The 12068-nt window shown below is 46.7% G+C and overlaps 1 protein-coding gene across 2 annotated transcripts in view; it reads left to right on the top strand.

The window, feature by feature from the left end:
• Nucleotides 1–8218: 8218 nt before the first annotated feature.
• Nucleotides 8219–12068, top strand: part of USP13 (ubiquitin specific peptidase 13) — a 55011-nt gene continuing 51161 nt past the window's right edge. For both annotated transcript variants that reach the window (XM_081007910.1, XM_081007909.1), the window contains exon 1: nt 8219–8343. In XM_081007910.1, the coding sequence (XP_080864036.1) occupies nt 8245–8343 (99 nt within the window). In that variant the 5' untranslated portion in view covers nt 8219–8244. The remainder of the gene's footprint in view (nt 8344–12068) is intronic.

Below are 12068 nucleotides of genomic sequence, written 5' to 3'. Positions count from 1 at the left end.
CTTAGTAGTGTGCCCCCCCCCCCCCCACAATATCCCTCTCTTGTTCTACTTAGTAGGGTGCATAGGAGCCAACTCCTAGGGGCTGAGGTCCCTTTGCCTCCCCCAATAAAACATTTGAAGGTACCCCACCCCAGTTGATGGGCATTGCCGTTCAAATGTATGTGTGTGTAGTGATCGATTATGTGGGGCAGGGCTTGCCTGCCCCCCAATATTTTATTCAAGTTGGCACCCCCGGTTCTGCTTAGTAGGGTGCCTGCCCCCCCTCAATATCCCTCTGGTCTTCCCCCATTCCTCACAGCCTTCTGTTAGCGGGTCAGGTCTTCTATTTTGTAGGGCCTGTATTCCCAAGGAGCTCTATGCTGCCTTCCGCCCCACCCCATAGGGCCATAGGTTTCCCCCCTTGACAATTAGTTCCCCAAGTTTGGGTCTGTCGTTGCTGTCGACCCTCAAGCTTTTTCTCTTTGGTTCCTTTGTATCTTCTCATGATGCTCCTAGGCCTGTTGCCCCAATGTCTAACGCTCCACTGTTACTATCTTGGTCTTTCCCGTGTGGGTCCAGAGGCGGATTTAGCAGTGGCTACTTCAGCCTGACACCCCCTCAGTATCTGGGTCAATGGGTTACTCCCTCCAAGCCCTGTGCTTATGCCTTTGTACTGTCCCTCAACCCCTCATGGTCCCCATTGCCCCTTAACAAACCTCCCTTTTTTCATAGTTCCCACCTTGAAACTTGGGAGTTTGCAAACTCTGTCTCTCAGCATCTACCTGGATTCGTAGAGTGTCCTCTGTTATATTCAGGTTGCCGGTCTCTCACTTCCCAATTCCACCTGTTTCCCCAGCCGCACCCCCAATTTCCGGTGCCTAGGCTAGTTGAATAGTGTCCCCCCCCATACATTCCATAATTGGTACCGGTTGCAATGTCTCCCCCACCTATGGCAACTTAAATAATTCCTGCCTGTGGCTACATAACCCAGAATGCACCACTCTTTTGCTGCCAGTCTGTGCCCTCCTCCTTGACTGCATAATACCCCCCCTTCACCCCCAATCCACAGTGCTCCTTACCAGCAAGCCTACCCCTTTAATTCACCCTTAGGGAGCTCTCTCTTAATATACTCCCCAAAACTGGAAAAATATTTTAGGTTTGACAACAAAATAGAACCTCCATCTTCAGTGGCAGCCGGATACTGAAAACCAGGTGCTGGGGTTCAACTCTGTATTATTATTGTTGTTACATTCATTGCCTGCTTTTCACCCGTAGGTCCCAGGGAAGTTGTAGCAGTTTTAAAAGTCAGAATTAAAAATAGTTAAAACAGATCACAGCAATAGGGTGGATTGCCTCTTGTCTACTTCACACACTTGTAATGGCTCATTGTAACACTTGCTTGGTGGGCAGAAGGTTCCTGGCACCTCCAGAGCTGGATAGGAAAGAACCATGTCTGAAGGCTTAGTGCCAGTCGGTGCAAACAGCAAAGGTTTAGATGGAAGGCAGTTTCTGTGCAGGAAATAGCATACAAATCCATAATTGGGTTGTTTCATGTGATGACTGAACTTGTGTATGTTTTGCTGTGTTATGTTTTAGGATGCACACATGCACGATTGCTTTCTGTGCTGGAAATGTTGCAATGTATGAAAGAGTTCCAGGTAGCCCTTCTCCTTGGAAGATAGAAATTCGCCCCCGTTTCCCAGTGATAAAGCTGCTTTCATGCTGCCTCGAGCACAGTGTTTGTATGTCTACATTTAGGAGCTGCTGGATTTAGCAACATAGAAGGGTTTGTATTTTGGGAGTGGGGCGGGGGATGCAGCAACTGTGCAACTGCCAACTGGGATTTCCTGAAGGCCCCCCCCCCCCCCGTTTCAGCGCATTGCAAAGTACAAGTGGCTTGGGATAGTGAGGGCTGCAGGTGTAAATTCTCCTTTTAAAATTAGCTTGAACCAGACTTGCTTTTCCAGTGCAGCTGAAACTAAAGACCACGAAGTGGATATTGAGTAGGTTTACTTCTCTGGGAAAAAGTTTTCCAAAGTTCTTGGGTCTCCACGTTTGGCGTTCTTATTTTACTTTGCGATACTGATTTACAGCTAGTCTGTCACAGCTGAACAGAGGGCACGTTGCTGGCTGGTTTCATATGAACCTCGTGTTCTTCCTCCCTCAGGGATTTTGAAATAATTGATTAGACACAGATACTTTTTCATCCTCTGGGGTCTCTTGCTAGCCTTCTGGCCGGCCTTCTGTAACTTGGCAGAGCCTTCTGTACAGTGCTTACTTGCACACTTTTATGGAGAGTGGCACAATTCACAGGCCCAATATAATTCTAATTAATAAACACACAGATAGGCACACAGTGCTTATGTTCCTTTTAATTAATCTGTGATTATGTTTAATCACTCCCCTGGTTCCTAATTTGCTTGTGTGTGTGTGTGTGTGTGTGTGTGCGTGCGTGCCTGTCTTAGTGTGGTAAACAGCAGTTTGCAGGGGTGATATAGCTCTGGGAATTTGTTGAACCAGCTGCACCCCCTTCTTCAGTCCAATTTGGAACAACGTGTTGTTAGCTGCTTTTAAATAAAAATTAAAATGCCTAGAAATTTGGCCACAGATTATGTATTAGAAGCTACATAAATACTTTGGAGTTGGGTGAAATACCTTTTTTACCCTTTGTTATTGTTCTGGATTGCATGAACAGTGGTACCTTGGGTTACATATGCTTCAGGTTACATACGCTTCAGGTTACACACTCCGCTAACCCAGAAATAGTGCTTCAGGTTAAGAACTTTGCTTCAGGTTGAGAACAGAAATTGCGCGGCGGTGGTGCGGCGGCAGCGGGAGGTTCCATTAGCTAAAGTGGTGCTTCAGGTTAAGAACAGTTTCAGGTTAGGTACAGACTTCCGGAACGAATTAAGTACTTAACCCGAGGTACCACTGTACAGAATTCTGGTTAAAGGGTGTCTGCACTGAGTGATCACAAGTTCAGGGTTCTAATTTACCTGTCGGCAGATATTTGCCCAGCACTTTCTGTGGGGGTTTGATTGTCCTTATTCAGCACATCCTTACAGGTCTTGAGCTTGCTGTGTCCCACGGCCTGTCTGCATTGCAGCAGCAGACAACAGCAGGCCCAGCATAATCTGAAAGTGTTCTGTTGGCATCTAAGTTGGGCAACACCTGTCACAAGATTTCAGTGGCTCCAACAGGCACTGAACAGCGTATATGCAAAGTCTCTTAAGGTAAAATGGCTATTGCCTCAACCACAGCTTACAAGCACTTTTCATATGGAAAAAGTTTGTGGTCCAGTCCTCCAGGAATGCACCACTTCAGACTACAGGAGGAGAAAAGCAGCTCATTTTTAATGCCTCTCTGTGTAATGTAATGTCAGCTACGATTGTTGTAGTTTTTGTTGTCTCTGATACATCTGAATACGCTCTAATACAGACGGTTTAAAAATAGACAGTTACTTTCCTATCTTGCAATGCATGCTTATTCCTGCTCTACTATTCCTAAACTGCGTTGGTGGCAGGGCTGTCTTAAGCATATGCGGCGCCGGGGTGCAAAGATCCACCTGGTACTCCCCCCCCCCCCAGATTGCCCAGTCCCAGGTGCGCAGGAGGGTGGAGTCGGCTGGCCGCCTCAGTGCCACACTGGCTCGGTCGCCCCAAACTCGCAGCACAGAGCCGCTTGCAGCAGAAGAACCTGCTACGGCGCTCTGACCGACGGTTGGGCTCTTCCCCGGACTCAACTCTCGGGCCCCAGACTCTTGGCCTGGCGCCGCTGAGAGCTCAGCTCCCGGGTGCCCCACACCCCTAGCGCCTATGGGTAAGACGGCCCTGGTTGTTGGTTTGTGAATATTGGAGGAAAGGGCACGTGAAATGAAAATGGAGGAACTGTGGTCTCCCAAGCATTGGGGATAGAAGGCAGGTTTTGTCCATTCTTCCGTTGCACCTTGGTGTGATACTTCCTCCTCATTAGAAGCGCATTTTCACAATTCACTTAATGGGCATAGGGAAAAGGGTTCATTCAGGGACATCACTAGTGTGGATTTAGGCCCATTCCTTGCAATTTGTGACATCAGCTATTAAGAATTGAGCCTGGTTCAATATATATAACCCCAGGATCCTGATGATCAGTCACACTAGAGTGCAGCAAAGTTGGGAACTGGACAGGCTCCTTAGCCAACCCCCCCCACCCCCAATGCTCTATCTGTGCTTGTGGGCTCCAGCAGGCATGCTGCTGCTGGTGATCTGAGCATTTTAACGTCCTAGAAGAAGAAGAAGAAGAAGAGTTTGGATTTGATATCCCGCCTTTCACTCCCTTTAAGGAGTCTCAAAGCGGCTAACATTCTCCTTTCCCTTCCTCCCCCACAACAAACACTCTGTGAGGTGAGTGGGGCTGAGAGACTTCAAAGAAGTGTGACTGGCCCAAGGTCACCCAGCAGCTGCATGTGGAGGAGCGGAGACGCGAACCTGGTTCCCCAGACTTACGAGACTACCGCTCTTAACCACTACACCACACTGGCTCTCTACAATGCCCTTGGCAGAGTGTTGGCCCCAAGGCAGCCTCACTAAACATATTTGCTGGTTTGCTGGCTTCTCAGCAACTGCCCGAGGGCACCTCATGCTGACTTAGGCTCTGATTGGGCAAGGAAATTATACACACTCTCACACACCTGAATGAACACATGTGGATACCCATAATTCCATGTGAATTTTGAATGTTCCCCAAAATAGACACATTATTTCCCTACTTTACTGGTTCAAAATTGTCACTTCGCTGGTATCTCCCTGAGTTCATTTTGGACTGTCTGTGCCCACTTGCGCATGTTGTCAGTCTCCAGATTTTGTACATTATAATTTAATGGTTTGCACACAGTGGGTTTGTTTGTTTTTTGGGATAAGAAAATTAGGTGCCAGTATGAGACTCATCCAACTTTTTTAGGTGTTTGATCGCCCTCTTTTTTCTATTTTGTTTTGTGACATTTTGATCGAGAATCTATATGGGATTCAAAAGTGACTCAGCTGCCTGGTGCTTATCATCTCTCAGTGGAAAGCAGGTTCTTTTTATAACCCACACACTTCAGATCTCAAGTGTCGCCCAGCAGCTCTCTGAGCAGAGACTCACACTGATTAGGAAAGGCCAAAGAAAATTCCAAAACAATGTCAAGATTTGCATACTTAAGGTAGACCAGCTGGAGGAAGTTCCTGCCTTGCAAAATGCTCAGGCTACCACTTTGCTAAGGCAACTTCCTCTGACCCGTTTCCATTCTCTTAAATGGGACAAAAATGTGTTGTAGTCCAGTCCATTTTGCTAGGCTGTGGATTGGGGCTATATTTATACATAAGGAAAATGTATGCCCTTACGATGGCAGGTGCACTGTGATTTTAGTATTTGCTGTGCATGACATGTACTACACAGTGACTGTCAGATCTCTTGGGGCAGAGGCTTGCACTGTGTGTTGGTGTTCTGTGTAGGTTTTGCTTCAACGACAACGCTAGTCCCATTAGGTGGACAGGAAACAGCTTAATTTTTTAACACCAGCAAGTGAATAGCCAGTAGTAAAGTTAGGCGCTTGGGGACATCCTTTGAGATAGAACCTTGCCTGATTCCAAGGTGACCTTAAGAAAGCTGGAGAGGCCAGCTAGATGGAGATATCAGTCGCTAACCAAGCACCCAGAGATCTCCACATGGTCGCACTTGAACCCGCGCCGGTCGCAAAAGGCACCAGGCACCTGGGTAATTTCTAACACCGCATGTAATCCCATATTTTAGGTGCCATGTGCAAGACAAAGCCTAGAGATACTGTAAACATGGAGTGGATAAATGTACAACTCTATCTTAACAAGTTACATGTACAGTAAACGTTATACAGACTGGATAAATGAACCATTCAACAAGTAGCGTCAGTCCAATCATGGAATGGCAACCCCGTGCCACCACAACGGCAAGGGTAGCACACTGGAGAATATGAAAAAGTTTTTCAAAGCTGTTTTTCAAAGATTGAACTGGATGAGATGTTCTTCAATGGGTCTTGAGTTGGAAACACAAAGCCGTGTACATGGATCAGTCACGGGAAGGCAAATCAAAGCTACCACCCTGGTGAGAATAACGCAAGTGAGCAAAAGGAGACCTGTTCTCCGGATATATTACAGGTTTCGCTACACGCTTCATCAGTCCGAAAAGCTGGATGATACAAAACAGGACTGGAGTTACAATGCGTGGTAAACCATAAAAATTAGAAAATATCAGTCTCGTACTATACCTTACCCAATCATACAAAACGGTTTGCTCAGGATAAAGAAGGTATTCACAGGCACAGCTAGTGTTCAGATTCATAACAAGCAGTTAAAATACAGTACAGGTGTATAGAATCCATCATCACATGGTTAAAGGTGCTTAAAGGTGCAGCATCACTTTTCTGTTACAACCAAACAACAGTATACATATTAACTCATACATAGCATCCCAGATGGAATTCAGTATTCAAACCCTTTGGATATAAGGTTCCTGTTCAGTCAATTTATTAGATTGAAAAGAAATTCTTCTCCTGAATCCGAATTTTTTTAAATTTAAAATTTTTAAAATGTTGCATCTCTTTCCTCTTCATTAAGAGATAGAGGCTATTCACAGACTATAATTCAAACAGCCCTTGATAGGGCTAAAATAATTTCCAGACAGGGTTTGTTGGTATCGAAACCCAAGAATGAACAGAACAGGATTTTCAGTTCTATAGAGTATAATTGTTTATCCTCCTCTATTGCAAGAGTTATTAAACAGCATTGGCATATCATCTCCCACAATCCACGTTGTGAAAATTTACCAATTTTAGGCAAAAGGCTGACTAGATCATTTAGGGACGTTCTTACCCGCACTGATTTATTGGAATATCATAGTGAGGATCCTCGTATGGACTACTGCAATGGGCTCTGTGTGGGGCTACCTTTGAAGGTGACTCGTATTGTCCAGTCGTATTGTCCTTTCGTAAGGTTCCATGTGCTGGGTATATAATTCAAGAGGATATCTTGCTCTGTAAATGTAAGGTTGTTCCGTAAAGTTCTGTTGATAGTTTCAGTTACCTTCTGCCAAAAATCTTTCAATATAGGACAATGTAAAAAACCCATACGTTTTAGAGAAGCATTATCCCTATTGCATCTCCAACAGTTAGATACCTCATTCTTAACACTAGAACTCGAGGAAGCTCCAATGAAGCTGAATATTAGGAGAATTAGGAAAGGCAAAGGAAAATACTTATTCATGCGACACATGGTTAATCTATGGAACTCAATCCCACAAGAGGCTACCAATGACCACGAGCCATGACGACTCTGTTCTTCCTCCGAAGCCGCTTGCTGGAAACTGCAGAATGATGATAATAATAATAATAATAATAATAATAATAATAATAATAATTAATAATAATATATTATTTATACCCCGCCCACCTGGCTGAGTTTCCCCAGCCACTCTGGGCGGCTCCCAATCAAGTGTTAAAAACAGTACAGCATTAAATATTAAAAACTTCCCTGAACAGGGCTGCCTTCAGATGTCTTTTGAAGATAGGATAGCTGCTTATTTCCTTCACATCTGAAGGGAGGGTGTTCCACAGGGCGGGTGCCACTACTAAGAAGGCCCTCTGCCTGGTTCCCTGTAACCTCACTTCTCGCAATGAGGGAACCGCCAGAAGGCCCTCGGTGCTGGATCTCAGTGTCCGGGCTGAACGATGGGGGTGGAGACACTCCTTCAGGTATACAGTTCCGAGGCGGTTTAGGGCTTTAAAGGTCAGCACCAACACTTTGAATTGTGCTCGGAAACGTACAGGGAGCCAATGCAGATCTCTCAGGACCGGTGTTATGTGGTCCCGGCGGCCACTCCCAGTCACCAGTCTAGCTGCCGCATTCTGGATTAATTGCAGTTTCCGGGTCAAAGGTAGCCCCACGTAGAGCGCGTTGCAGTAGTCCAAGCGGGAGATAACCAGAGCATGCACCACTCTGGCGAGACAGTCTGCGGGCAGGTAGGGTCTTAGCCTGCGTACCAGGTGGAGCTGGTACAGAAGGGGAGAGTGCTGTTATGCTCTGGTCGTACGTGCATGTTTCCTATAGGCCTCTGGTGGGCCACTGTGAAAACACTTCTTTGGACTAGGCAGGCCTTTGGTCTAATCCAGTAGGGGCTCCTACCTTCATGCCGAAGGATGCAATCAGGTTTCTTTCATGATGTAACCACTCACTCTCTTTTTCTCTTCAGGATTCCGAAGGAGGCCTCTACGTGTGCATGAACACCTTCCTGGGATTCGGAAGAGAACATGTGGAAAGGCACTACCGGAAGACGGGTCAGTGTGTGTACATGCATTTGAAGCGGCACATGAAAGAGGTAGGTGCTGTTGGGGCCAACACATCTGAAGGCTCCATTGAAAGTTATTTCCTTCTGTTTGAGAATTAAAACAGCTAGCCTGAAAATAATAATTGAAGATTGGTATTAGGGCTTGTGCTTTGTGGTTCAGGCAGGCATATTTGGAGACTACCAGCTGTAGACAGTACCTTGTGTAAGCAATGCACATACGCAATTGGTTTGCTGGGAAGCTTTTGGTGGCTTTTGCATAATGGCCCAATGGGCGTTGGTTGTTGAGAACCCTCCTGGGTCAGAAAATAAATCTGTCTTAGTGCAACATTCTGTTTCTCCCAACCAGATCCTTGCAGGAAGTCCCACAAGCAGAACACGAGGGCTGTAGTCCCCACCCTCTCAGTGGCAGTGCCGGATTTATGTATAAGCTAAACAAACTATAGCTTAGGGCCCCACTCTCTTGGGGCCCTCCCAAAAATTTAAAGGACAAAAAACTTGATGTACATTTCCAAAATATAAGATAAGTTCAACAATTACTTTGATAACATACGTATTTTGTTATGTGCAAATGGTTTTGGATACCTATTAGGTCCATAAATTACCATATACAGTGGAACCTTGGGTTGCAATCATGATCCATGCGGGAGGTACATTTGAAACCCACAGCATTCGCAACCCGCAGCGCCGCGTCTGCGCACGCACTGGTTGCGATTCGGCGCTTCTGCGCATGCGCAAAGCACAATTTATTTTCTCTGCGCATGTGCGAGCGCCGAAACCCGGAAGTAACCTGTTCCGGTACTTCCGGGTTTGGCACGGTGCACAACCCGAAAACACGTAACCTGAAGTGTCTGTAACCCGAGGTACCACTGTAGCAAGTATTCAACACAAAAAACAGTGACAATTTGTTGTTGACAAAGGACAGCTGGATACAGTGGTACCTGGGGTTACAGACGCTTCAGGTTACATACGCTTCAGGTTACATACGCTTCAGGTTACAGACTCCGCTAGCCCAGAAATAGTGCTTCAGGTTAAGAACTTTGCTTCAGGATAAGAACAGAAATCGGGCTCCAGTGGCGTGGCAGCAGCAGGAGGCCCCATTAGCTAAAGTGGTGCTTCAGGTTAAGAACAGTTTCAGGTTAAGAACAGACCTCCGGAACGAATTAAGTACTTAACCTGAGATACCACTGTGTATAAAGGGCCCCATTACCTTCAGTAGCTTAGGGCCTCATCAAACCTAAATCCGGCCCTGGTGGTGATGCTGGTATCTAAAGCTGGTTGCTGGGAGTCGTATTCCAATAACATATGGAGGGCTACAGGTTCCCCATCCCCGCTTGCGTAAGTTGTGAGGTTGAATGCCCCTGATAATGTAAAGGACTACGTGGGGTGGTTATGGGGAAGGCTATGCTAAGTTCACTGTGGCATATTTATCATTAGTAGTTCAGCTGATGGGGCAAAGTGCCCTTGCAAAGCGCCGTTGAGAACCTTTTCGGGTTGCCATGAAGTCTTCTACTTGTCCTCTCATCTGTTTCCCGTTGCTGAGTTGAAATTGCCCCTGCACATCCTTACCCCTTACGACTGCTGCATACCAATCATAAAAATTGCTTCTGTTGTTACAGCAACACTGTTTTGAGTCCACTTCCAGGTTCTTTTTTTAAGAACTGGTGACTTTTAGTTGAAAAGACCAAGCATCACTTTAACGGCAGGAGGAAGAGAATATATCTTAATGCACTGTGCTTGGTCTCCTCTAGAGAAACAGTTTGCTGCCCTGCTTCTTCCAGAAACAGTGCACTCTCAGGGCAGCAGCTATAGCACTGTATTTTTATTTATTTTTTAACATGGAGCAGTGCTATGGGTGCTGCCAATCCTAATTTTTAAAAGGCTTGTTCTGGTATGCATGGGGAGGCGGGGAAGTAGTTTGGGAGGAAAATCGTAGTAACGCTGTAGAGCGCATAATGAGGGTTGGGCAACAACTGGTCTCGTGGATAAATATTTACGGTGCTGCTTTAGTGTTTGGCACTGACCTCCCAGTGAAATCTTTCCAGCAGGTTGAAGGTTTGCACTGAAGACATGTACCAGTAAGTTTGGCTTCAAAGACTGTTTACATGTCAACAAGACATGTAACCTCTTCAGCCCTCCCTGGCAATGGAGGCTAACATAGCCGCTGTCCCAGCAATGATAGGTCAAAGTTGGTTACCCTGTTATGATTGCCCGTGTATTCTTCTGCTGCCCAGTTGACCACGTAAACACAGCTGTTTGCACTCTGTACCAGGGCAGTTCCACCTCTGAACCTCCCCACTAACCCCTCACAATAAATACGATAATATATGGATTTATTGGAGGTATCCAAGTTGTGTCTCTAAACCCCCCCTCTTCAAATATGCTTACTCTTGGTTTCACGAGCCATGGTTGCAGTCTGTCCAAACAGGCCTTGAAATGAAGATACTTGCGTGGAATAACAGGTGTATTTTTTAAATTTGCAGACTGTTTTGTGATTAGACCATCACCCGCTTGAATTGACTTTAAAAATACCTGAATCGGCTGTCAACTTTGCTCTGCGGGATGGCTCAGTCGGTAGAACAAGAGACACTTAATCTCAGGGTTGTGGGTTCGAGTTCCGTGTTGGAGATTTATGCATCGAAAGGGGGTTGGACTAGATGACCCTTGTGGTCCCATTCCAACTCTACAATTCTTTCTTAGGAGAATGAGGCTATCCATCTCTCTGCCTCGCTAAACTGTTGCTGGGATTTCAGTTTTCATTACTATGAATTTTTTTAACTTGAGATGTTGCATACGCCTGGCCTTCCAGATATTGATCTCTGCAGCCTTTTGCCCTGCGCTCTTTGCCTTATTCTCTGGACCCAGCATATCGCCTTTTGTATGAAGAACACCGGCTTATGTGTTCAGTTATCCTTTGGTGATAACACCAACTGAACCTGCACCAGTCTTTGAGAGCTGTCTCACACTTTACAGAAAATGATGCACCCCTAGATCTGTTCTGCAATCTTTGAAGAGGAACCACCTTTAAGCGAAGGGGCAGAAAACAATTGCCTGGGAGTGGAGACTGATAGAGACTTTTGAGCAAGTTTCCAACTTGTTTGTTTACATGCATCCTAGACTATGCATCCATAGTCACTTCGACTATGGGAGAGGGCAGTGGCGTAGCGTGGGTTGTCAGCACCCGGGGCAAGGCAAGTAATTTGCGCCCCCTAACCCGTGGATTTTAGCAGGGGGCAGAGAGCTGCGAGTGCGAGCGCGCCCTCCCCAGGTGTTGCGCCCGGTGTGGCCGGCCCCCCCTGCACCCCTCACGCTACGCCACTGGGAGAGGGAAAAATGTGGTTGGCGCAGAAGCCCCTGCTCACGTGTTCAGGGTGAAAGTGTGTGGACTTGAAGTGAGAAGGGCTGTCTGTGGCTTGGGGATCAATGTTAGAGCACCCGCTTTGCACCCAAAAGGTAAAGGTAAAGGTACCCCTGCCCGTACGGGCCAGTCTTGACAGACTCTAGGGTTGTGCGCTCATCTCACTCTAGAGGCCAGGAGCCAGTACTGTCCGCAGACACTTCCGGGTCACGTGGCCAGCGTGACAAGCTGCATCTGGCGAGCCAGTGCCACACACGGAAACACCGTTTACCTTCCCGCTGGTAAGCGGTCCCTATTTATCTACTTGCACCCGGGGGTGCTTTCGAACTGCTAGGTTGGCAGGCGCTGGGACCGAACGACGGGAGCGCACCCCACCGCGGGGATTCGAAACGCCGACCAT

Source organism: Podarcis pityusensis, assembly GCF_964106645.2.
Source record: "Podarcis pityusensis genome assembly, chromosome: 5".
Taxonomy (NCBI): domain Eukaryota; kingdom Metazoa; phylum Chordata; class Lepidosauria; order Squamata; family Lacertidae; genus Podarcis; species Podarcis pityusensis.
The sequence above is the reverse complement of the archived record's forward strand: the minus strand, read 5'-3'. Positions and strand labels throughout refer to the sequence as shown.